At 35.5% G+C, this 27959-nt stretch overlaps 1 protein-coding gene across 1 annotated transcript in view; it reads right to left on the reverse strand.

Annotated features, from left to right (window-relative positions):
* Positions 1-27959, reverse strand: part of CEP120 (centrosomal protein 120) — a 106701-nt gene that overhangs the window by 28836 nt on the left and 49906 nt on the right. Inside the window, exons 10-16 of the mRNA XM_043979616.1 lie at positions 26965-27142; positions 17919-18068; positions 16568-16750; positions 12620-12716; positions 12298-12447; positions 3822-3911; positions 2271-2363 (exon numbers count right to left, since the gene is read on the reverse strand). Of these exons, the coding sequence (XP_043835551.1) occupies positions 2271-2363; positions 3822-3911; positions 12298-12447; positions 12620-12716; positions 16568-16750; positions 17919-18068; positions 26965-27142 (941 nt within the window). The remainder of the gene's footprint in view (positions 1-2270; positions 2364-3821; positions 3912-12297; positions 12448-12619; positions 12717-16567; positions 16751-17918; positions 18069-26964; positions 27143-27959) is intronic.

A 27959-nucleotide genomic window follows, 5' to 3' on the forward strand; every position in this document is an offset into this window, starting at 1 on the left:
ACTAGAGAATGCCTGGCTTTTGGTCTAGCCTTATTATCAACCCAAATAAGTTCCATTTGAAAAAACAAAACAAAACCAAGGATAAATAGTAAGATCTATGATAACAGCAGATTGCTTTTTAAAGCATTCATTTATTGAACAAATAGATCTACAGAACTGAATAAAAACAAAAGCCCAACAAAATAAATAAAATAGCAAACATATGAGGCAACTTCTTAGAGCCAAAACATCTTCTAGATTTCCAGAATCTAAAGAGATTTAAAATATGCTGTTTGGCTAAAATTGATAAGCTGAATTTAAATATGCAGTGTTAAGCTTCTTGATGGCAGGGACTGCCTTTTGCAGTATCCCAAGAGCTTTCTGTATCTCAAGCGCTTAGCACAGTGGCTGGTACCTAGTAAGTACTTGATAAATGCTTATTGGTTGAATGATAAATAATGTATAAGTAGTAATGACTCAGCACTGGTCTCAAACAGCTTAGTCTAGAGACAACTTTAGTGGGGACGAAAAAACACCCATGAACCATGGCTGACATCTTCTGTTTACAATAGAAAGACAAAAATCTAGTGCCATAATATCCTTTGATATACTTCATGCTAGAATGTATATCTGCACCAGGAAGCAATATGGGAAATGAGTTGGGAGGCCTGAGACCAGATGCGATTTCCATTTAGGCTTTATGTTCTGTTCTCCCTTGAATGTGTGGTTGGTCTCCCTTATTCAAGAAGAGCTGAGACTACGACAAAATCACGGTGTCTTTACTAGCAGCAGGATTAACATCTCTGTCTAAAATCTACTTTATTTGTTGTATCCAGAGAAGTCATTTAGGAAAAATTTCATCCTTCAATAGTTGTTTTAATCTTGTCATTCCCCTTTTCTGAATCTGACAATGGATTCTAATTGCTTGACAAATTAAAAACTACTAATCATGTGCTTCAGAGATCTTCACCTCTGTTATTTCCTGGCTCATTATTCTCTGTAAACAAAACCAAACTGGATTCATTTAGCCATTCTCAAAAACTTCTGCCACTTTTTCTGTCTCAAATAATTATCTCTTCCTTTTCCTTCAAACTATAATACTTTACGTAAAACATACATGAAAACAGACACATATTCACCCATTTGACTCTAACAACTATATTAGCGTTTGAAATGGTAATATTTAAAAATAAAATATAAACACTGAAACCTACATATTGTCTTTTGAAATTATCTCATGTCCCCAATATGCTCAGAGAGGAGAGTGGAACAGGAAAATGAAGTATATGATCTGCTTAATATATGAAACGTGGGTCACCTTGTTACTATTCATCTGAGAAATCCATCCAATTCAACCCAATTTTAAGGGATATTTGAGGATGAAAATAAAGGTTTTTTTTAAAAGAAAATATCTTAATAAAAACCCGTACATACTTTCAACTGCCTAGTCACATCTATTGTGTGCATTTTAAGACTATGCACATGCCTATTTTCTTTCTGGAGATTGAGGTAAGAAGGAAGCTTAAATGAATTTTTTTCTCACATAATAGAAACTCCAAATTATTTTGAAAGCAGCTGAAGCAAAGATGTAAATCTGGCTACATCAGATATTTCACTTAGTTTATATTTTTCTTACTTTTTCTCACCTGTTACTATGTTAACAAATTTTAGGGGTTTTGCAAGTTAAATATACTCATGTTCCAGAAGCCAGTGAAGCTCAGTTTCATTGTCTTATCAGAAAATTTACAATGTTGTTACAGTCATCTGTCTGCTTCCTTGGACTAGAGATTATAATCAGGAAGCTGCTGTCTTTCTTTAGCGAGAGATAATGATAATTTTTAGCTGTTCACAAGTATGAAACAGGTTTATAAGACTACCTTAAATCTTTGCTTTCTTCAACTTTCTCCAAAGGGAATAAAAGATGGTGGCTCTCTTTTTGCCTCCTTGTTTCCATGAATTTTCTTGTTTAGTGAAAGAGAATTTGGGAAAGAACCAAAAATATAAATTGTTTCATATTTAACCTATAATTTCCTCTTTCAATCTTTCTTCATCTGTTAACTTTTCCTTATTTCACAAAAAATGACAATGCTTCTATTGAAATTGTATGGCAAAAATTCCTGATTCATATTGAAAATAAGTTTTTCATCTATTTCTTATCACCAAACTTGGAAAATATATTTTAGATGGTAAAGCGATAATTCTGTTCATAATGTAAGAAATCCAGATTACAATAAAATATGCTACATACACATTGATATATTCTTCTGAAATTAAATATATGTATAGTATACCTCTGATTCTGCATTGGAAAGCTGTTGTTCACGCTTTTCTAAGTCAATTAAAGTTTTCTGAAGTTTTCCTTCCAAAATAGTGTATTCTGCTACCTGAAAATTATATTTAAAAAGTTATTATGATATTTTCTGAGAAATTTTAAAGATATATTTTATTCTATGCTTTATAAACCACAGAAACTCAGACCTGGAAGAGAAATATTAGGTCAGCATCCAATTAAAGAATTCTTCTTAAAGTGTATCTGACAAATGGTTGGTCATACAGTGTCTAAATAGATTTCCAGTGATGGAGTGTTCAATACTCCATGAGACAAATTCATTACAATGTTGAACAGTTCTAATTGTCAATTATTTCTCTCAAAGTGAAGCTAAAAATTTCACTCCTTATAAGGTCCACCCAATTAGCCCCCCCCACCAATTAGCCCCTATTCTTAAATATTTAAGATTATTATCATATACACATCATGATTATCATGTGTTAATTCTCTCTCTTCCTCCCACCCCTCGAGAAGGTAAGCAATATATCAATTACACATGTGAAGTCATGCAAAACATATTTTCCATATTATCTACATTGCAAAAGAAAACATACATAAAAAACCAGGAAAACAAAGTTTTAAAAAGTATGATAAAATATAATTTTTAACAATCAGATGTCAAAAAATAAAATAGATTTCTCTTGTAAGGATTATAATTAGGTTTACTGATGTTCTTGAACAGTAAAATGTCAGAGATGGCAGAAAAAAGGCATAAAAGCCTCCTTCATAAAGAGGAGACTGGATTTCATAGGCTCTAAGGTTAATCCTAAATCTAAGATTTTACGAGACTAAAGTTCTATTGTGAAGAGTCAAGAGTAGAACTCTGTAGCATTGTTAAAGATAACACCCAAGTTTGAATTAAAACCATTAATATTATTTTGGTACAGTTGTTAAATCATCTGTGAATTCCTCTAACAACTGTATCATTCTACCAACATTTCAACATTTTATTCATAAAGAAGTCAAAGAAGCCACATCAAACCCTTTGTGAAATGAAGATGTGATATCAACAGCATTCCATTGGTTTAACAACCTTAATACTGGAAATGAAAGCCATATAGATGAAATCAATTTAGTTTACTTTATACAAACATAAAATTTGAGAAGTTTATAAAAATTAAGCCAAAAATATTTAATACAAAATGCAAACATAAGGCCAAAACTTTTTAAAGGAAAAAAAAATCAACAAAGAAAATGAAAATTCTCTTCCTGAAGAATAGAGTTGCTTGGTAGAAGACGGATTTTTATTATCTCATATATTACAAATTAAATTACTTCATTAAATCTACTTCAAGGCTATCTATGGATATACTTATTTGTGCAAGAAAGTCTATATGTAATTTATTACAGAAAACTAAACACTTTACAATTCAGAGAAATAATCAGAGAACAGACACAATCTATTTTCTTGACTTTTTCAGATAAAACAACTTTCAAAGAATGCTAAGAAAAGATGCCCAGTTACAAATATGCTTACAATAGCTAAAGACAAGCTCATAAGTAATTTTATTACCTTCTTCTTTACTAATGATTCTCTTTCTCTATCCCTTTTCTTCCATTCTTCTGCAAGAGCCTGCATGTGAGCTAGTTCCCTCTTTTTCAGCTATTAAAAAGAAAAAAGTATAGTCAGGAAAAAAAATAGAAACAAAAAGCCTTGAATAAAATCAAGAAGTTATATTTAAGCTAAGTAGCAAAAATTTAACTCCAAAGGATTTCTTTAAGCATTCTAACTCAAACTTTTGAAAAGAATGTGGTAGTTAAACTATGTAAGTGTTCTGTAAATGCCATTCAGCAGCGTTTAAGGCTTCTTATTTTTAAATATAGAATGTTAGTGCTATAAAGAAACTTATTTTAGGGTAGATCATCCTAAATTCTTAGCATACTCTAAAACAGGCCTAGAGATGAAAGGAAATTAATCTTAACACAATTTCCTTGGTCCAGTTTTCTAAGCCCTGTAGTAGCCCTGGAAATCTTGAGGCATGGCAGGTGGGAGGGAGACTTCCAAATGATTTCTATTCCTTATAGACAGAAACTGTTTTTCATTTTAGTTTCTGTGTCCCCAGAGACTATCCCAGTTCTGTGCAAATAGTAGGGATTAAATAGATGTTTGTTGGACTGATTCATCAACATTTTTCACTATCATTTTAAAAGCCATAAAACGTTATAAGAAAGGAAAGGCCCCCGTGCAATATATATACTGGTTAAATAAAAACAAAGCAAACAATACTGGACCACAAAATACTGTAATCAGTGCAACTGCAAAAATATTCAGATCCTGTGGAATTAGTAAGAACTGACAAAGAAATGAGGTCTAACTGTATGATTTATTTAAGAGCCAGATGTAGCATAGAAAAAACCCTAATATTTATGTGTTAGTTATCAACACACTCAAATGGATCTGTGAACTGGTTGTTTTGAGTATTTGCATCAGGGATTCAGAATACCACCCATTCCTGCTCATCCTAGAATTCCTGACCATATTCTCCCAAAGATTCACTATAAAGCAGTCTAGTAAAAATGGTAGAGGCCTTCCTTGCTTTCTTCCACAAGCCAGTGGGATATACTGATTGTCCATTTGTCATTCTTCATTCTTGCCAGATAACTTGTCCATTTTCTCTTCATGTCATTCAATTCCTTGATAACATCCTTTACTCTTGTTTATCAGAGTTTCTCCTTATGTTACAGCCCACACTTGCCCTATATAGCCCTCACAAATGTCCTCTGTGTGGTTCTCATCTTTAATTTTCTGGAGACAATGGTCTTCTATGACTCATTGTCACATAGAAACACTGTAAAAAATGTTAGTATTGAAAAGATGGGCCTTTACTTTCATATGAAACTTAATGTTAATAAAAGAGCTCTGTAAAGAGCTCTGTAATATCCCAAAAGCAATCTGCTCTTATCCTTCTTATCAACTCTGGGCTCACTTCCTTGTTCATCTGTACTAACACTTTGAACAAGCTCTACATGGCATCCATCCAAATGCATGCTGAAATTTAGGCAATATTCTTCACCCAGGCCAAACTTTTTTTGTTTACGGATCTCTTTCGGGATTCTCTGCTGTGTCCTGGGGCTTGATGGAATGAATCAGTACAATGTGATCTACAAACAGGAATACCTAGAGCAAAGGTGTCAAACATGGCCCCCCAATGTTCTCTCAGAACTACATTAAAATGTGTAACAAAATAAATATACAATATAACATAAATAATGTTAATTTGTGGTTTTCTAAGTCAATTTGTGGCCTGTAGGAATTGTTTCTATTTGGGTTTGATGCCACTGATCTAGAGGACTTCACCAAGCACAGAGAATCCATATTCCACTTCAACTCTGCCTTGGATCTCTTCCATCAGTGGTGAAATACATTTGGTGAGAGTATTTCTCCCTGTTTTATGTGTTTCATCTATGTTTATTACCAGAGACTCACTGAACAGGGTTCTGTTGCTACACCTTTAAGGAATCTTCAATGATCTTATTATATAAATGGGAAATATATACATACAGACATATACATACACACCCCCATATATACACATATCTTGCTATGAGACTTGTAAAATGGTGTTCTGTTCTACTGCTTTAAGTACTTTAAAAATAATCAACAAACAATCACAATGGGATTTTGTATTCTCTACATTTTTTAGTTAATTTTGAAATGGTAAAGTTGTGGTACATTATTGAATACTGCTTATAACTGCAGCTTGTTTATCTACAATTGATACAGAAATGACTATAAAAGATTCAGTTGTAGGCACATAAAATGGCAATTATTGATTGACAAACAACCAATTGGTGGTCAGTGACCTTCCTCCCACCTCTCTGCTTACTGATAGTGACAGTCTGGAATTTTTTTCCCCCACACCTTTGGTATCTTCCTTCTCCAGACACCTTTTATATCAGCCCTTATGAGTTTTCCAATCATAGCAAAGTTTCTTAATTTCTCCAATTGAGTGTACTCACACTTGAGTCACTTCCAGCATGGATATATAGATAGAAGTAACTCAATTATGAATTCACTGAAGGGCTAATATAAAAAGATATCAGGAGGAGAAGACGTTAAGTTGTAGAAAAAAATCTCAAACTTTTCAGTATTGGGGGGGTGCTACTGACCAATAACTGATTGTTGATCAAACAATCACTGACAATCTATGTAATATATGTGTGTGTTTATATATATATACACACACACACACACATTATATATATATAAACATGTACACACACATACACATGTCTTTCGCTCTCTCTCTCTATATATATATATATACACACATACACACACACACACACACACACACACACACACACACACACACACAGAGCTGCTTTTCCCATCGTTGTTCACATTAGTGCTATTTCAACTTCCTCTAATGGTACCTAAAAGACTGTGATGTCAGGGTCTGTGAAAAAATAACAATTTCTTGTGGGACCCAGGGATCACCACCCCGCCCCCTACAGCCCCCAATCCAAAAAGTCCAGTTCTCCTTAAGAAAGGTCAACAAATCTTATGTGAGACAAACCCAAAGGAATGGCCATAGATTCTTTTGCCTAGATTGCAGAAGTAAAGATGGGATTAAACCACACCTAGATAACACACTTTGCCTTAAGTAACTTGAGTGAGGGTTTTTGCATTTCTTTCCCTGATGTCATCTCTAAAGTTCATTTTAATATAGACCACCTTCAAAGTCATGTCAACCAACAGATTTAAATAATGTTAACTAATTAAATTTGTTTGATGTATAATGACTCAATTATTATTATTCTCAAAAGAGAATTCTGGGGCATCTTCTCGGTCTCCCTTGGTTTTCTGAGACTGATGTAGGAGGCAAAAAAGGGGTTAACAGAAAAACCTAAGACCCAAGCATGAGCCCTAAAAAGGATTCAGACCCCTGTTAATGGGTAACTTACAAGTCAGGATGCTAGGTTCTCTTACCTACATAAATCAGTACCCATAACGGGAACAGAGGTAGGAAGGCCATGAAGACCTGAAATTATGATAATGACATACTGACAGGCTATAGAAATTTAGACTAGAAATAAAGATATTTTGAAACTAGCCATGGGAATCTGAAAGAGACATGCACAGAAAAAGCCAAATTTGTCCACAGATTCACCTTATGATATGTAAGCCCCCAAAACACACCTCCACAGAAAAAGGTACCTGACTCAGGGGTTGGCTTAGGACCCCAGAAACTCCAAATTAGGATAAACCCTGTACCCCGCAAAGGTGGAGATTATTATAATGAGACTGATAATCAATTTATCCATACTATAAATCTAACTTTCTATCTTTCCTTATTCGAAAGATACCTTTCCACTTTTCTGGTTTTCTCCCTGTGATCACTCACAGTATTGCAATAAAATTTGGTAAACTGAGTCACTGAGTCTTGTAATTCTGGTGACAACTCACTATCAATTTAACCCTAATTCCAACCCACATCAAGACCACATGGTCTCTGTCTCGTTCTCATTCTCTCTCTTGGCTTTCTGGGACTACATGGTCTCTGTCTCTCTTGTTCTTCCTCTTGGGTCTCCTTGAGACCACATGCTATCTCTCTGGGAGCCCACATGGGTCTCTTGGGGGCTTTTCTCCTGTTCACACTAACTGGCATGCTAAAGTTCTATTCTTGCCTCCACTATAATGCAGTCTGAGACCATGAGAAGTTAAGGAGACATGTGGCCAATCCTTTACTAGTATAATATTGATAAATTAATATATGCTTACCCAAAAGTGGTGTCTATAGTAATTAATTTTCAAATGTCACAGGTCTAAGTTTCACAATCCTTGATGAAGAAAACAATTTATTAAAATGGCTTTTGCAAATTTTTTTCCATTTTCCCCCGTGTGTAGCCTTCCTTTTTTTTTCTTTCTTTTTTTTTAGTGAGGCAATTGGGGTTAAGTGACTTGCCCAGGATCACACAGCTAGTAAGTGTTAAGTGTCTGAAGCCAGATTTGAACTCAGATACTCCTGACTCCAGGGCCAGTGCTCTATTCACTGCGCCACCTAGCTGCCCCTTATTTTGAATGCCACATTTTGTTTAAACTGCTTTACTTATACTGCTTGTTTTTGTTCTATGAGCTGATACTGCTCAATGAGCATCCATTTTTTCAATTAAATTTTTTCCATTTTGGATATTTTATTTTTTCTTCCAATTACATGTATAAATTTTTAATATTCATTTTTAAAAATTTTGAATTCCAAATTTTCCCCCTCCCTTTCCTCCCCCTTCATTGAGAAGACAAGCAATTTCATACATATTTTATGTGTGCAGTCAAGAAAAACATATTTCCGTATTAGTCATGTTGTAAAAGAAAGCAGACTCCTTCCCCCTCTCCCCAAAAAAAAAAACCCAAGAAAAATAAAGTTAAAAAAAAAATATTCAGACTCCATCAGTTCTTTTTTTGGAAGTGGACAGCACCTCCTATCTTGAGTCCTTCAGGATTATCCTAGGTCATTGTATTGCTGAGAATAGCCAAGTTATTTGCAATTGATCATCATACAATTACTGTGTATAATGTTCTCCTAGTTCTAATGAGCTATGTAGCTACTCTAATGAGTTCCTCTTAAGATTTTACAGATGAGTTTATTTTCTAACTCATATTACATTTGGCATCCATCTTTCTCCATTTGTCAAGTAAATCAGATTACTGTAGACTAAGGAGTTTTCTGGGATCTTTTGAGCTCCTTGTTATGGCAATTAATTTACAATGGTTCAACTTCTAGATGAAGCTGTTATAGCTGGTGTCAGTCAGTTTGACTGTCCATTTTTTTGTTGTTGTTGTTCCTAGCAACCCATTAGCACTGTAAGGTTTACAAAATGCTTTACAAACATTTTTCATTTGAACTTCAGAACAACCCTGCAAACAAATACAACAAATACTACAACTACTATAGGTAGTATTATTCCTATTTTACTGATATACAACTGATGCTTGGAGAAATTAAGTAACTTTGCCATAATCAGAGAACTCATAGGTAACAGAAGTTAAACTTAAACTCAAACCTTTACCAATTCCAAGTTCAAGACCCTTTCTACCATACTCTAATACCTCAGTAGAAAGAGTGCTGGACCTGGAATTAGGAGTCAGGAGTGTGAAACCAAGCTCTGATACTTCTAAATGTGTTACTTTGGAAAATCACTTTTTCTTCATGTGTGAAATATAGATGAGAATATTTACAATACTTACCTAGTACCCAGCACTGTTGAGAGGAAAGTGTTGTATATATATCAGAGCAATGTACAAATTAATTTTTTCTTAATTATGCAAAATCATGTCGCTTGATGTTCTATATTCTGTCTGGTCAAGTGCTTTCAAGGACAGAATGTAATGCATACAGACTGTATCTGAATTTGAAAGGAAATCCTGCCTTTTTAAAATTTTAGTAGTTCACTGTAGTTTTCCACTGCTGGGGAGCCAAAATTTCTTAACTGAAAATATGTCTGAAATTATAATAGGAGTCAACAGCAAATGATCTATACACTCTATACATAAGTAGTCCATAAGGAACCTTGTTTTCTACTTCTTGTTTCCTTGTATGGCACTTAAGAAAAATGCTGGAGCATAATATAGTTAGCATGGTTTAACTGAAGGAATTCTGAGCTTGAAGTAAGAAAATCTGTACTAAAGGCCTAACTCTGCCATGTACTACCTATATGACTTTGGGCCAGTCACTTCCCCTTCCTGTGGCATAGTTTCCTCATCTATTAAATAAGGAGGTTGGACTAGGTGATCTCTAGGGTCCTTTCCAGTTCAAAATGCTTAATGATGCTAATCTGGGGAGACAAAAGTTGGAATCTAATCTGTGACAATTTTTGGCTGTACAGCTACAGGCAAGTCAATTAACCTTTCTGCACCTCAGTATCTTCGTCTATAAAATAGGAGGCAGCACAGATGACCTAGGTCCCTGTACTATCCTGGCCACACACTGGACATATGATCTTGGGCAAATCACTTCACTTCTGGAGTCCCTCAGAAAATTTTCTAAGACTCTAAGTCACAGAATAGCTACAAAGATCTGCATGAGTGGAGAATGTTTCTGATTAGTCCCATACACTAAAGAAATTAAAAAGGCAAGGGTGTATACCTCTGTATTTTATAATCCTTTCTGTGCTATTACAGTTTCTGTGCTTTCCCTAAGGCCCTAACCAAAGCAAACTGGCCTAGTTTTTCTCTCATGTGTATTGAAACTGTTGAGATTTAATTGGCCCAGAGGACTAGGCTAGAACTATTGGTGTAGCTTTCTGGAGCCTAAATATAAGAGCCAAGGCATGAAGAGGTAGGAATCCCACCTTCCTTTAATACCATAAAGGTACATGAAAAAGCAAAAAACTGCACCACAATGAATCAATGCTAAATTCTTGCTGAATTTCTTTCCATCAAATGGCTAAGTTCACTTCCTTTTGCTAACTGTTAAGATAATCTATACATGGCTCTTCTGTTCCAGGCTGAAACCCAAACCACACACCTGGCCTAAATCCTGGTCTACAACACTAGCATTACATATATCTCTGGACTGTTTTGGAGAAAGTACTGTGTGTCATATAGCTAATAAATCCATAACATGTTATTAATATAAATATGAATTATTAACTACTCACATGACCAGCCTGCCTAACACATGAACAAAGTTTATGGCTTAGATTTTGGGGCTGGGTATGGGTGGAGAGTAAGGTAGGCTCATGCTCTACTATCTATGAAAATACAAAGACCCATGGGAAGGGCAATCCATTAAACCATTAGTGAATTATGAGTCATTTTCACCTTAGTAAGAATGAAATATCTAAAAGTAGAAAAGAAGAAAACTCAAGGGAAATAAGGTTGGTGGGTAAAGAAATGGGGGTGGATTGTCAGAAAGTGAAAAAAGCTATTGAGAAGAGCAAAAACAAGTTTCTGGTAGAGTGGGAAGTACTAAATATGGAGTCAGCGGACCTGGGTTCTAATTCTGGACACAACACTTACAACTTGTGTGACCCTAGGCAAGTCAAAACATCTCTGGACCTCAGCCGCTTCATCTGAAAAATGAGGGGGTCAGACTAGATGACCTCTGAGTTTCACTCCAGCTCTAAACCTATGATACATTATCTTACTTCACAATTCTGTCTGTAGGTAACTCTGCTTGTCAGTGAGTGAAGAAATATATCTTAACCCAGAAAATATGGCTAACATTAACAAAAGACAGTATGGGCACTTCCTTAATAATAAATATTTTGCAAAGAAGAAATAAAGCAATGTTTTGATTTAATCATAAGGTTAAAAATATTAGAGTATTTAAAAACCAAATTAAAGTTGAATAGTTAAATGGCATTTTATATACATTTTGCAAAGTGAATGGTCAGTTAAGATTCCTGCATATTTAATACGTACTAAATGATTCTTTGCATAAATTTGATCCTGGGCAAGTAAGTCACTTAAGCTCTCAGTGTCCTGGGCAACTCTCTAAGACTAAAGATGCAGAACTAGTATAGGGGAGCTTTCTCACTGTGAGCTCCCTGCACCAATGAAATCACAGGGCCTGGCAACAAAAACAATAAAAAAATCTATGTATGGCCAAGGATCTTCTATCAGTCACTGCAGCTCAGTTTTTCAAGTCAATTAAAATCTACAGGAAGACAAGTAGTACTATATGGAGTTATCAATATATTAGACTATGGAGTCAGCCACATAAACAGTTTAGCCAATTATAAATAGAGTAACTACTTGATTTTCTTTGTGGAGATAGTATGACTTAGTGGAAGGAACATGAAGTTGTAATTCTAGCAGTATGACCTTGGCAATTCGTTTACCCTTTCTAAGCTTCAGTTCTCTTATCAATCAAATGTAGATAGCATCTCTATCCTCTCTCCTACCAGAGCCGTAGTAAACAATTAAAAGAGACTGGATTTGAAAGGGCATAACAAAGTAGAGGTATAGAAATGCTATTCAAAAGGATATCATTAAAATATAAGGAAAGCAGGAAAGGGTTTTAACATGACATTAAACAAATAACCTGATTTTCAAAAAGGTCTTCTTGCATTTCTTTCCACATTTCTAACTCCAGCGCTGCTTTGTATTCTAGAGTTTCTCGGGGTTCTGCCTGTGTTTCTGTAACACAAAGTGCTTGAGGAGAAAGTGGCTTCTGTTGCATTGCAGCTAAACCCTAGGGAAGAATATTAAGAAAATATGTTAACCAAAAAGGTACATGAGGAATCTTTATAAGTAAGAACCAGTTTATAAACATAACTGAAAATAGTATATATGTATATGTATATGTATATGTGTGTACCTTTGCATATATATTCAGAGAGAGAGAGAGAGAGGTGTGTATATACCTGGGATGGGTCAGATATCAGTATTTCACGTATTTTCACAAGTCCATGGTCTTCTAGAGTCAATGTATAAGAAAGATCTGCTATCCTGTTATTTATCCTATAAATTAAAAATTTTAAAAATATCTTAGAATATGTAATATAAAATTCCTAACATAATTTTTCCTTTTGTTTTCAATATTATTATTTGAAAGCAGAGGCTTGAGGAAAGACAAGGAGCCCATATGCCACTGCCCTGATACCACTGTTGCTGAAATTATGATAGGCTTTCCACCCTATCTCATCTTTTCCACTCTTATTTCAGTTTCCCTAAGTGACAGACTTCAAGACTATTTGGACTCCAGGATAAGTCACTAGCATTCACTAGCACTCCTGTTATAGATTTCCTAGATGGAAGTTCCATGAACAATTTATCCAACTCCTATACATCAAATAATACTTAGTACCATTTGGCAATCTCTACAATTGCTGAATTTGAGCTGCTTTGGTTTAAGAGATTCCAGGAAGTTATAATGGGGAAAAAAGGAAACAGAGTGAAGAAATGAACAGATCAACTTTACCCAGATTCTCAAGTTTTTATAAATTACAGATCTTTGAAAAGTCTTATGGAGTCCATGAAGTATAATTTCTTGTTACTGTTGCCATAATGAATGATAAATGAGATAATTTAACAATACATAAGAGATTAAAAAATTAAAATTGAACCATTATCAACTACTTAACCTATTTAGATGGATCTATTATCTTTTCAATGCAACTATTTCTCTGCTAGTGCAGACCTTAAGCCCTCCATGCCTTCTTAATCTGTGTAATCCCTGTCCATATCTTTTGGCAGATGATTTACCCAATGAATTAGAGGCTCTGAGATGCTAATTAGACTAAACTCTAGGTGAAAATGGAGTTTTATTTAAACTTTATTTTCTCAAAAGGCCTCACTCTGGTTCTTTTACTACTTTGGATATACCAGTGCATGATCTGAGCTGTTCATTTGTTTTGATCTGCTCTTGACAGAAGACCACCTTAACTTCTGTGCTGGTTTCCATGTCCCCTCATCATCACCGGTGATATGCTTTGGCTTACTTATCCCCATCATCTATTTTTCCATTCGATTCTAAATCTCCCCATTCTATGACCAAGATGTAAGATATAGCCTCAGGAGATTCAGAATTGTCGAACAATCATTAATCTGCCCATATCTGCTTGGAGATGAAAAGCAGGTGCCACTGGATAAAGAACTGCCCTAACAACCAAAAGACCCACCCCTGTTGTCTGGGCAGTGGGGCTATTGGGCAAATTCCTGAATCTCTTGGTGCTCTAGGCCAGAGTTGATTGAGGCCCAGGTCCCCAGTGCAACAAGAATCAGATTAAAACATAACTAGGAAATGTTTAACATAATAAATCTAAAAAATAAATTTAAAAAGAAAACAACATAGATAACATCAATTTGTGATTTTCTAAGTTAATATGCCTCCCACAAGGATCTGCTTCTCTGAGTCTGACACTATTGCTCTAGTTTAAGATTATAAACTAAAGAGATGAAGCTAACCTACATTGCTGGGAGGCTCTCCTCATCTGGAAGGTCTCTATACCAGTGAAATCACAAGTCCAATCCCTATCTTTATCAACTTGAGGAAAGACTGCTTCACAGTGCAAAGAGATGGCTTTAAGTCCTTCTTCTGTGTGACCATGAGTAAGTCACTGAATCTTTCAGTGCCCTAGGCAAGTTTCTAAAGCTTTCTACACTGGTACTTTCTCCTACAAATCAAATTGAAGGGAAATCTCTAATGGAGTAAACTAGGAGATCTTTGTTTGACCCTAGTCTGTTTATTATTTCTGCAAATGACTTTGGAAAAGATATGGATGGCAAGCTTATCAAATCTGCAGACAAGACATGGTTGAAAGGCTAACATGTGGGATAATTATCAGTATCCAAAAAGATCTCATATGGGTCAATCTAATGGGTCATGAAGGGAAAGAGTCCGAAACTGGACCTCTGACTTCACTGATACAGGAAACTCCCAGGTGAGGAAACTCACGTACCAAAGTCAATCAGCATCTTCTTTGCAAGTTATCATCTTAGAGAACTGCCTAGAGTACTAAGCAGTTAAGTTAGTTACCCTGCATCCTACAGCCAATTCTGTCAAGAGGAGGAACTGAACAGATCTTTTTGGCTCTGAAGTCAGCTTTCTATATTCAGGGTTTAATTTGAAATGTACATTTTTACATTATGGAGTAACAAGGCAGGAGAACATTTATCCTCAGTACAGTAGACATTTAACATTAATTAAAAATTTTATTTAAACATAACTTGCCCTTTAATTGTTAGGACATGAGTGTTAAAGAGTCATCTGAGATACTTATCTCACTATGCCATGTTGTCTCTTATGAATAAATACACCATTCTTAAAAATGGTAAGTAGCATCTATCTACATAAGAACTAACATTATCTGTAAAGAAAAATAACTCTGAAAGCTCTAAGAACCCTAGCCAATGTAATCAAGATGAAACAAATTACTCATCTTCTAATGGAGAGGTTTTAGACACAAGAAACAGAAAGAGACATGGGTTTCTTAATAGGGACACTGGGTGTATTATTCATTTTGTTTGTGCTACAATAATGATGAAATGATCAACAAGATGAGTTGCTGATCTACAATAGCAAAGAGAGTTCCCCAGCATTACTGGCAGTTTTCCCATGCCATATCCTCATGGGACCAAAAAAAAAATATATCAAGTTGCTCATGTTTCTAATTGAGAGACTTTATTAACATAAGGTTATTATTTAAATCTGCTTTGTATAATATATCCCTAGCCATCCTCCCAATGGTCTTTTACTGGTAGAATTTGGCAGGGGGGAACGTGGGAAGATTGTATATATTATGAAATAATAACAAAAATCTAGTTTAAACAGGAAAGACAATTCAACAAATGTTTTACATCTAAAGTATATGAGGCAAGAATTATGTTATTTACTATTTCAAAACTGTAATTAAGAACAAGTCAATTAAATTTTTATAAATACTGCCTAGTATTTAATACCTTTGCAGTATGATCAGGATTTAATCTGAGGTACACATTGTGCAGTGACAAGATGGGAAAAATTTATCTTAAGCAAAGAAGAAATTTAGTATTGATTAAAATTTATATTTAAAGATGATTGTGACACTACTGTTAGACATAAACTTGTTACCAAGGTGACCTTTGACAAGTTTACCTCCTTAGGCCTCAGTTTCCCCATTTGTAAAATCAGGGAGTTGGACTGGACATACTTTGAGATCCCTTATAGCTCTACCAAATCAAATTAACAGATTTTTCTTCTTTTTTTATTGTTTAGTTGTTTCAGTCATGTCTGACTCTTCATAACCCCATTTAGGGTTTTCTTGGCAAAGATCCTGGAGTGGTTTGCCATTTCCTTCTCCAGGTCACTTTACATATGAGGAAACTGAGGCAGACAAGGTAAAGTTTTAAGTTACTTCTCCAGGGTCACACAGCGAGTCAATGTCTGTGGCTGGAGTCTTCCTGACTCCAGGCCTAGTACTCTATCTACTATATCACCTAGCTGGTGGAAAGAACAGTAGGTTTGAAGGTTAAAGGAAGTGGGTTCAAATCCAAATTCTAACACTTATGACTTATTTGATTTGGGGCATGTCACTTCACCTTTCTATATCTGTAAAATGAGAGCTTTGACTGTACAATTTTTAAGATCCTTTCTATCTCTAAACACATTACTCTAACTTATAGTTTATCAAAGAATTTGAATCTCAGGACAAGAGAGAAAAAGGAGGAAAATGTATAAAAAACAGTATAAGAAATTACTATGTACTATCCTAATAATATTTTTATTTTTGTGTAGCCAGGATGAATATAGATATTGGGAGGTTACATTAAAATAGAAATATAATAAAATGCAACTGATCTAAATGATAGAATATATTTAATAAAGATATTACCCTTGTGCTGCTGTAACAGGAACTTTTTCACTATAAGTTTGACGCCAACACTGTTCACCATGAGCACCTAAAAATCGGGTTTTTTCTAAAGATAAGACATTTGAAAGCTGAATTCTTGCAATTCCTAGAAGTAAGTCTTTGGCCATTTTGTCCTTATGCCACAGTTCAACAAGCAGAGGTAACCTATGGATAAGGGAAAAAAAATTTTTTTTACAAGAACATAGTTGAAATCATAGAACATAAAGATTTAACTTCACTGAATTAAATGCTTCTGCATTTCCTTGGTTTAGATTGAGATGACAAAACTCCTTGCAATGTCTTCCTAATCATCATTTTGAGTGAAAGTGGATGTAGCAAATATAAATAATTATTAATATCTGGATCTATAAACCTCAAAGAAATATGATTTACAATTTGTTTTTCTAATTATTGGTTAAAAGTTTATTTTTAAAATTTTTCCCATTCTTCTTTTCAAAGCATGAAATGGAATTATTTTGAGCAGAGAATGCTTCCCATATATAATTTCAACTTTTTTGTTATCGAGGCATGAGGCATCTGCTCTATAGTTCTCATAAAAAATTTGGGACATAGACAAGTTGGATGGCATGTCAAGGGCAGAAATGCATTTCATAAACAACAGGGCCAGGAATTCATCTTTGTTCAACTTTTCAACTCTACATATATACTAAATTAAGAGTCAGCAACATTCAAATCTTCTATTTCTGCTAAATCACCAATCCAAATCCAAACAAAGTAAATAATATTAAAAACTTGAAACATCTTTCACCTTAAATAGAATACTGTGTAACGATTGGAATGATGCCACCTGCTGGAGACTTACTGTAGGAAAGCTCCAACATGAGGAGAGGGCCTCTGAGGGCAGGACCATGTGTCTTTTCTTTGGCGTTAGGAAGTGATGTTTGCTTGTGGGAGGAAGAAGGGGGAGGCTAGTGAGCTGGCTCACTCTCTTTCGTGTGGACTCTGGTGGAGAAGGGAGCTAGAAATGCACTCTCCCTTTAATAGATAGATGAATCTAGGCCTTTCTCTCTCTCTTTACCAAATTCTTATTCTCCTTAATAAATGCTTAAAAGTCTAACTCTTGCTAAAGTTTATCATTTATTGGCGACCACTCATTAGATATTTTAGACTGTATAGCTAGAATTTTAGTCCTTACAACTGGAAACACAACTGCTACAGTTTGGGGTTTTTATTAAAGGAAATCCTGCCTTATATTCAAAATGCTTTTGGTTCTTTCTTATGGAATTTTCTTTATATATGAATAAATTAGCAATTTTTCATATGCAATACATTTATGAAACATCCTTATTTTAGTCACCCACAGAGACAGTACCTCAAGAAGGTATCTTGGAGTTGATGAGGCAAAGTAGCAAAATCAAATGCACAGTAAGACTGGGGAAGAAAAACTTCCATATTTTTTCGAACTTCTACAGGTGGATTAGTCATGATAGGAGCAGCACTTCCAAAGAACGGATAGGAATACCTAGTGAGATATAAAAATTATGCAGATTGTTAAAAGATGTGATTATGAAATATAAATTCTCAGATAAAATCTAATTATAAATAATAAAATAAAATGGAAGTAAAAATGAACAAAAAAAGGATAAGCCTATACTGTATTTATATAGGTCTCACCAACCTTCTGGATAAAATTACACTTATTCAATATTAATAAGAAACATTTTTAAATTTCCTTACAACACAGCTGAATTTATGTAAATTTACCAATAAATGATGTTTACTGAACAGAAAATGGTGTTAGTCACTTTTGCTGTAGTGTTCAAAAAAAATTCCCCAAAAGTACAGTGGCTCTGGAATCTGAGGGCCTGTGCCTGAGTCTCAGCTGTGCAAATGATTATGACTATGGATAAGTGCCTTCTTCTACTGGGTCTTAGTTTTCTTATATGCAAAATGAGAGGATTAAGTTAAATGATTTCTTAGGTTCTTTCTTACACTAAATCTATGATGTCATTATTAGAAACTACTGAATACACAATAAAATCTTTAAATAAACATAAGAGTGTCTAATATTTCCACAGCACTAGTATTCCAAGAAGGTATAAGTTCAATATTCCTGGAAGAATAAGACAAGTTTGACATTATTCTTCTCATTTTTCACAGGTGGAGAAACAGAATGATAACTTGAGTATGTATAGTACTTTATAGTTCCAAAGTTTTTTTCATATAGATGCTTTTATCTAACTCTCACAAGTACCCTGCAAAGTAGGGAAGGAAGTAAAATGTAGTGGAAGGAATAAAAGACCAGAGTCTTGAGAACTGGATGGAAGAAAGGAAACAAGCATTTTACCAAGTGCCTACTATGTGTCAGGCACTGTTTTACGCACTTGACAAATATTATCTTATTGGATCCTTACAACAATCCCAGGAGAGAGGATTCTACAGCTGATGAAATTGAGACAGACAGAGGTTTAAGTGACTTTTCAGTGTCAAACAGCTTTTAGGGATCTGACTCTGGACCCAAAGCTCTATCCACTGAACCACCCAGCTTCTTTCATCCTGGGGTGAATCTCTGCTCCATCACTTATCTTGGTGACGCTGGGCAAATCATTTAACTTTGTCGGAACTCAGTTTGCTCATTTTTTACAACAGGAGGTTAGACTATGTGGCCTCTAAGATCCCTTCTTCCCTTAAGACTATAATCCTGGGGTGGCTAGGTGGCACAGTGGATAAAGCACCGGCCCTGGATTCAGGAGTACCTGAGTTCAAATCCGGCCTCAGACACTTGATACTTACCAGCTGTGTGACCCCGGGCAAGTCACTTTAACCCCCATTGCCCCACAAAAAAAAAAAAAAAGACTATAATCCTAAATATTATCTTAATTTCACAAATTAAGGACTTAAATAAAAAAGCTCAGGTTTAAAGAGGTTTACTTGCTGATGATCAGAATGCTTCTGATGACAACTCTAATGCTTCTTTGACTATGCTTCATAGAAATATTATTGCTTCAATATACACACCAAGTAAAAGTTAATATAAGAAATGACATCTTTTCTAATTATCTGAGGCCATCCTGTAATTTCTACATTCCTCTTCTCTTTTAGCAGACCAAATGTCCCAATTAATTAGCTTTAGAATGAAGGTCCTAAAAGTATTCATTCATATGAACTTGTCTTAGAACAAAAGATAAAGAAAGTACTGAAGTAACAACAGGAATACAACAGAAGTAAAAGAATCTTTAAAACATAATTCACTTACAGGCCATAGTTGCAACAAGATGGGATAGCCATTTTATTCAACTCCTCCCAGCTCTTAAACCTCTCAAAAAGAGAAATCATTATGACAAAGATAAAACAAACCCATCTGTCTCCATGGTCTAGGACACCCAGAATCCAAACAAAGGTTTAAAAACAGTCCTAAAGCCCATGAACTAACCCTGAGCTTCCTCAATACTCCCTTCTCCACATCCTATGCTACCAATAATGAGGGTTCACTAGCAGTCAGGAGACCATAGTTTCTCAGGAGCAATGAGCCATAACCCCATAGTGTCAGTGCTGCAGAATTCTAAACTGCTGGGGGCCAGGAGAGACAAGCCTGTAGTACCAACAAAGCCAGAGCAGGGTCAACAATATAACACCAGCAAAGCCAGTGATGGGGGGGAGGGGGGGCCGGGAAGGCACAAAGCATGAGGTAGATAGGAACAAGAACCACAACATGATGTTCTCAAGTGGTTCAAAAGGGAAATAAGAGTTATGAGAGCAGAATTAATGGCTTGCACAGGAAGAGCAATGGGTTGAATAGAAAAACTGTAATTTTCAAAAGTAATAAAACAGAGAAGAATAGGTTGGGAAGGCAAATACATAGAAGCCAAGTACACTCTAGGAGAAGCAAAATACAGTAACATTAAAAGGAAATATACTCACTACGCAAACAAAACTGAGATCTTGAAGACAATATATATAAAGAACAATCTAAGAATCACAGGTCTCCCAGAACATAACAGAGCAAAAAAACCTTAATCATATTATGAAGGAAATAATAGAAAAGAATTGCCCAGAACTTTAAAATACAGAAAATGAAATATCAATTGAAAGAATTTATAGCTCACCTCAAGAAAAATAAATCCAAAGCTGCAAATTGCAAGACACACAGTGGCTAAATTTAACAATTCAATTCAGCAACAAGTTCTACAAGCAATCAGGAGAAAGCCATTCAAACATGAAAAGGACATTTGAATAATGCAAGAGACTATTCTGCACCACCAGCAAACATAATGGAATAAGTGTAGCAAAGAGCAAAGAAGCTCAGGATGGAAGCCCAAGGTGACCTATTCTGCAAAATTGAGATTAATCATGCATGGAAAAAAGATGGATGTCCAATAATAAAGAGGGCGTTTGAAACATTTTTTAAACGAAAAACCAGAACTGAAGAAATTATTTGCTCCTTGAACACCCCAAATGCAGAAATGCAGAAAGAATTAATAAATGCAGCAGCCAAGGACAGCAACAGAATGATAGTAGAGACCCCAATAATAGGCTTCTTTCTTAATGTATACACAGGGAAAGCAGAAATCTGGTTGAGGTAATAGTGAGGAAGCAGATAAGAGGCATTATGGACAGAGCCCTATCAACACTCTGCCTACAGGGGAATCAATGTTTTTGTGGGGTTTTTTATAGTACTCTATTAAAATATGGGAGGGTATATGAAAAAGGGAGGGGAACAGAGGGGTAGAGAGGAGTATGTGATGTGCTAGGGTTAAATCAAAAGCTAGTATTGAGGAAAAGGTGCCCTCTGTAGTCTGAGAAAGAGAAGAGTCTAGAGGGAAGAGGTTAAAGAAGAGGGGAAAGATTGAAAAAAGGAAAGAGGTATTATTTTGGTGGTGACCTCAGGAATATAGGTGTATAAAATAGGTATACATAACCTTTTACTGTTGCCAAATTTTTTGTGCCCCCAAATTCAGTTACATGACCCTATATGGGGTTGTAACCCACAGTTTAAGAAGCTTTGCACTAATCCTATGCATGAAGAGACATGGTCTGTGAAGGGAGACGGGGTAAGGTAGAAAATGAGAAAACAGTGAAGAAAACCAAGAGGGAACAATTATAGAGGCAGGAGGAAAACCAAAATATAAGAGTGGCAGAGAAGCTAATGAACAAGTGATTATTAAGGAAGGTATAACCAATGGTATAAAATTTTGGGGAAAAAAAAAAGGGTCAAGGAGGATGAGGGAGTGAGAGAAGCCCATTGATAACAGGAGGTATTAAGTGACTTTGAAAAGAATGACTTTAGGAAATAATGGAGCTGGAAACCAGAATATAAGAGGTTGAGGAGTAAATGTAATGAAGAAGGGGCAGTAAATTTATACTACTCTTTCTACAAGTCTGGAAGAGTGAAAAGAGAGATGGAAGGATAGCTTAAAGGCTAGTTAACTAGATCAGAAGGCTTTATTTGTTTGATTATTAGGATAGAGAGTTATCCTAAAAAGGTCTACTTTTAACAGTTTACATTTATAGCACTTAGCCTTTTATATTCACTTCTGACACTTACAGCAGGCATGCAACTGACAAATGATCTTACAATATCAGCTTCTTTCTGGAGTCCATATTAGGATCCATGTCGCTTTTCCTCTGTACCATAACTTACAAATTCAGTCTGGCCTATGGTCTTTCAAATCTAGGGCAATACCCTCTTCAGAAGCTCAAAGGTACTAACAAAAATAAGGAAAATGAGGACACACTTAAGTAGGACAAAGGAATGGGGGGGGACTTGGTAGGGTAAATATAATGGGATGAGAATGTGTTTTCTATTGTAGCTGGCAAACTGGCTTCTCTAAATTAGGATGTTGAAAAGCATTTTGAGCAAGGTGGTTACTCTGAAAATCAGAGAACTTTCATGATGTATAAATTCCGATATATTTATGGGAGGGAGTTTATAAGCATTTCCATAAACTGCTGAACTACCAAATTTTCAACAGGAAGACAACCCCTCCAAAATTATATAAAGGAATTATATATAGTAATGTATTATAATACAGTTTTCATGAAAAAATTATCTCATTTCATAATTTCAATTTAAAGCACCTTTTCTAGCAATATAACCTACTCCCTGTAAACAACATTCCCTACCAACAGTCCTACATGTATTCAAGGTACTCCACAACCTTACACCATACAGCCTTTTTAGTTTCATTTCGTATTGCTAACTTCCACACACTCTGTTTTACAACTAAGCCTACTGCTCTGTTCCCCAAATACAACTATGAGGTTGGCTCACAGTGCCTATGTCTAAAATGTCTTCCCTCCCTTCTTTACCTGGAGAATTTATTTCTATCATTTAAAGCAATAATGCCACTTCCTTCATGCAATCTTCCCCAATACCATTACTCTTTGACAAAGTTCATATTTGTACCACAGCACTTTGTTCTGCAATTCCCTAATCACATAATATATATTATAGTTAAAATCTGTGTTTGTACCTTTTCGTCTCTTGAAGTTAGAAGCCCCACATTTAACCGAAATTTTTTTATTTCCCCCTAAACCCAGCAGAGTGGTCTGTATGTAATGGACATTTAGTAAATGTTTCTGAATGAATGAATTTTAGAGTCAGTATACACTCTGTGGAATGCAGAATACTAGTTTCTAGATCCCAGATACCATCCTAATTTTAGTTCTAGGTCAATTAATACATATGCTTACCACTTTCAGCTGACTAGCTCACCAAACAACATAAGCCATAAAATCACAGAATGCTAGAGCTGGAAGGGACCTTGAAGATCATATATCCCAACTCACTCATCTGAAAGATAAGGAAACCAAGGCCAAGAAAGATTAAGTAAAAGAACAGACTATTCTCTCTGTCCACACTTTTCCACCACCCACACAATCCTCAAAGCCCTTTCAGTAGATTGCTGAGGACAGAAACTAGACTGAAACTATTCCCTTCAAAATCACTGATGACCTTATTGACAAATCCAATGGCCTTTTTTTTGTCAGTCTCCATCTTCCCTGACTTCTCTGCAGTAAATGACACTGTTGAACACACTCACCTTCTTGATACTCTCCTCCCCTTAGTTTCCTTGACACTGCCCTCTCCTGGTCCTCTCTCCTTCACCAGCTCCTCATCCTCTTCCCTCTCCAATATATCCTTCACACCAATGCCAAAGAAATTCAGGCCTGCACAAAGGAGGCAGGCAAGGGTAGGACAAGATCCAGTTACAGTGAGTATTTCTGTTTGGCTAGAACAGAAAGTAACTGAAGGAGAATAGCATGCAATAAGCCTGGAAAAGTAGAATGCTAAGAGGTTGTAGGGGGTCTTAAATATCAGGCCAAGCAGTTGGTATTTTATTTGGTAAAGACTATTCCACACTCTCTGTTGAATTTAATTTTAATTTGTCCACGGTCACCCCATTACTCAGTGTTAAAAGCTGAAATAAAAAATTATGTCTTCTAATACCTAGACCTGCATCATTCCATCACACCAGATCTCTCCACTCTAAAAACAAAAGCCTTCCTTTGATTCTCCTAGCATTGCAAGCTTTACTTCCTGGCTAAATTTCTACAAAGTAAAGTTTATATTCGTGACCACCATGCCTTTACTATCTATTCTGGCTTCTGCACCCACCACTCTATCACCACCCTAAACTCCCTCACCCTTGAAGTACATTTCTCCTCACCCCAATGAAGTCTCAACTTTCTCAATTTTCCCGACAGAGCACTCTCCTTGGTTGTGCTCCTACCCTCTCTGCTACTATTTCTTGGTTTCATTAGCTAATTCATCTAATTTGTACCACCCTCTAAGCAATGGTGCCCCTCATGGTTCTCTCTGCCAGGAGGGGCTACCATGCAAGACAGCCAGGTGGCACAGGAGATAGAACACTGGGCCTAGAGCTGGGAAGACCTAAGTTTAAATCTGGCCTCAGATGTTTATTAGCTATGTGACATTAAGTCACTTAACATGCCTGCCTCAGTTTCCTCATCTGTAAAAGAGGAGACTTCTAACACCATCCTCATAGGGTTATGAGGATAAAAAGTGATAACATTTGTAAAGTGATTAGCACAGTGCTTAGCACACAGTTGGTGCTATATAAATGTTAATTATTATCCATTATTTCACTATTGGTCCTCTGGAATCCTGACAGGTCATTATACTGATCAGAATCCTTTAGTTTCTTCCTGACTCCAGATGCAGCATTTTATCTACAATTTTCAGCATTCTATCTATAATTTTTGTACTAAATATATCTTATAAAATTCTAGCGTCTATAGGGAATTTACATAATTTTATAAAACCAAAAATATTTAATCAGTAGCATCAGGTCCAACATTTCATAGCTGGAAGTAACCTCAGTGAACACTTATTCCAATAAATACATTTAAAAAAAAGGTCCCTCAGGGGAGCTAGATGGCGCAGTGGATAAAGCATCAGCCCTGGATTCAGGAGAACATGAGTTCAAATCTGACCTCAGACACTTGACACTTACTAGCTGTGTGACCCTGGGAAAGTCACTTAACCCTCTTTGCCCCGCCAAAAAAATAAAAGAAATAAAATTAAAATTAAAATTAAATTAAATTAAATTAAATTAAATGCTACCTCTCCAAATCCAGAAAAAAAAAAAAAGAACCATGGAATATGGAAGCAGATTGAACCATACTATTTCTTTTGTTTTGGGGGCTGCTGTTTTTCTTTTCTGAAGTTTTTCCTTTTTGCTCTAGTTCTTCTCTCATAATGTGACTGATGCAGAAATGTGTTTAATGTTATTGTACATATATAACCTACATCAGATTACTTGCTGTCTTGGGGAGGTGGGGGGAGGGAGGGAGAAAAATTTTAAACTAGAAATCTTATAAAAACAAATGTTGAAAACTTAAAAAAAAAAGGGGGGCCTAAGAAGTCAAAAAAAAAAAAAAAAAGAGGTCCCTCATTTCCCAATTGATAAATGGTAAAAGCATATAAACAGGCAGTTTTCAGAAGAAGAAATCAAAGCATTCTGAGGTCATATGAAAAAATGCTCTCAATCATCTGGCCTCTAGTCTTTTTTTTCTCATTGAACCATCCTTTCACATATTATAGCTACTAAAATACTCTTCTTGTTGTATAGTTCTGAGGAGGGGTCCCTTCCCCTCTCAAAAACCTTCAATGATTCCCTACTGTATGAAATATAAAACCATTATTCTGCCATTGCTTCATCTTTTACAAAGTTCCAAACGATGGAGGTGAGTAGCACATATAACAAGGACCATATATGTGGAAAAAACATAGGTTTGCAGTCAACAGACAAGACAGAATACCTGCTCTCCACTTATTGTGTTATCTTGGGCAAATCATCTCACCTTCCTGGGATTCAGTTTTTTCATTTGTAGAAGAAGCGACTGGACCAAAATCCTTGGAGCCTGACTTTCCAGCCTTATTTCATTCTATTCTCCTTCTGATAGTTCTTGCTCCAGTCAAACATGATAAGCACACATGTTCCCTAGGCCTGCCTTCCTTCTTCCACCTCTGCAGCCATGCAGGCCATCATCTATCCCTAGACTATACTCCCACACTTGCTATAATCTTCCCTTCTCTTCATGACCAGCTCAAGAGCTGCCTCCTTCATGATGCTGTACCTGGTTTCTTAAATGATCTCTATGCCCAGAACACTTTGAACACTGCCATCAGACTTATGTTCATGTTTCTATGCCACACTAAAACTAAGCTCTTTGTGTTTTCTCATTTTTGTATCTTCAGCGCCTATCACAGTGCCTTGCACTTAACAGGCACCTAACAAATGCTTATTTAATTGAATTGAATACTCTTATTTCCTTTCTGATAAAGGTTCTTCTTCAGGCAGTAGAAACAGTTGCATAGAACAAGGCAAGGTATTAGAGACCAAATGCTACTGAGGTTGGAAAGTGAATACGCTGAATTCATAATACGTTATAGAACAAAGGAAACACTCAAAGTCAGGAGAGCTTCCTGTATATTTACTTAGTTTTATATTTAATATTTGATTTGTGAACAATAGATTGAGAAATCTGATCTGAATTTTCTAAGAAATTCAAGTTATAGATCCTAGAGGTCACTAAAATGTTCATAAATTGTTTATTTACAAAATACCCTGTGCCTTCTGGCATTTGGCAACAGTAAGTAAGATGTGAGGGCTATGACAAATTGATAGGATCTCTAAAAACCTTAAAATATAGCTCAAATCCTTTAGAACAGTGCAATACCAAAAATAGAAGAAAAAGAAAATATCACTTTGATATTACTAACATAAATGAGACTATATTAAAAAATGTTATAGAGTTTTCCTCTCTTTAAACAAAGACAAAAAAATTTTTTAAATAAAAAATTTCATGCCTTTTTTATTCTTTCAACTCCTGAAAAGAAAATGAGGGACAACTTCTTTTAAAAGCATCTAAAACAAGATTTTAAACCATACCTTAACATACAATTGACTGGAAAGTCAACTTCTAGGTCATGGATACTCCTTAAATCTATTGAAAAGCAAAAATGATGTGATGATGCTGGGACAGCAATCTTTTGTCCTGAAGTAATCTCAGAAGCACTGGATGTGGTCACTAGATGAGCTTGAGAAACTGATGTAGGAGGATTCAAGGCTGACACGAACACAAGAACAGAAGTTAATGTTTCACAAAGGTGTTCAATCCATTTCAAAATGATGACTTCATTTATCCCTAAGTAGGGAACTGGAATATTGCCATTCCAATTTTGAAAAGGAGGAAACAAATACAAAAATGTTTGAATGGGAGCAGGTAGGTGGCTCAGTGGATAGAGCACTGGTCCTGGATTCAGGAGGACCTGAGTTCAAATCCTGCCTCAGACACTTGACACTTACTGGCTGTGTGACCCTGGGCAAGTCACTTAATCCTCATTGTCCCACCTCCCCCCAAAATGTCTGAATGACAATCACAGTTAACAATGAAAGCTTAGTCAAGGTTCAGGGGAACAATCTAGGTCTCTAAACTCCTACATCAGTATTTTAATTGACTATGCTATTTGCCAAAATGAAGAAAAAGAAGTTAACTTTAACTCAGTCTTCTATTACTAAGGAAAATATTTTATAAGATACATTGTACAAAAAGTACAATTTACTGTAAGGACCAAATTAAGCATATTCATCATTCTGAATCCTTAAAGGTATCCAGCAATCACAGAATGTAGCTTTATACACTAAGCTTAACATTAAATTTTAAAAAGTTTTTAGAATGTACTGTGAATATAAAAAATACTATGAAAATATGCTATTTGGGTCATCTGGGGACAGAAAGGAAATAATTCCTTTGAAACAATTTCCTTAGTTCTTACTTACTTACTACAGTGTCTTGAAAGTTGTTAGGTTTTATTCTGCCTTTTGTTATGCTCAGTTCACATCTAGCAGTGTAGGAAATTACTGGTGAAAAAAATTCCTTTACC

The sequence above is a fragment of the Dromiciops gliroides genome, chromosome 1, assembly GCF_019393635.1.
Source record: "Dromiciops gliroides isolate mDroGli1 chromosome 1, mDroGli1.pri, whole genome shotgun sequence".
Lineage (NCBI taxonomy): Eukaryota > Metazoa > Chordata > Mammalia > Microbiotheria > Microbiotheriidae > Dromiciops > Dromiciops gliroides.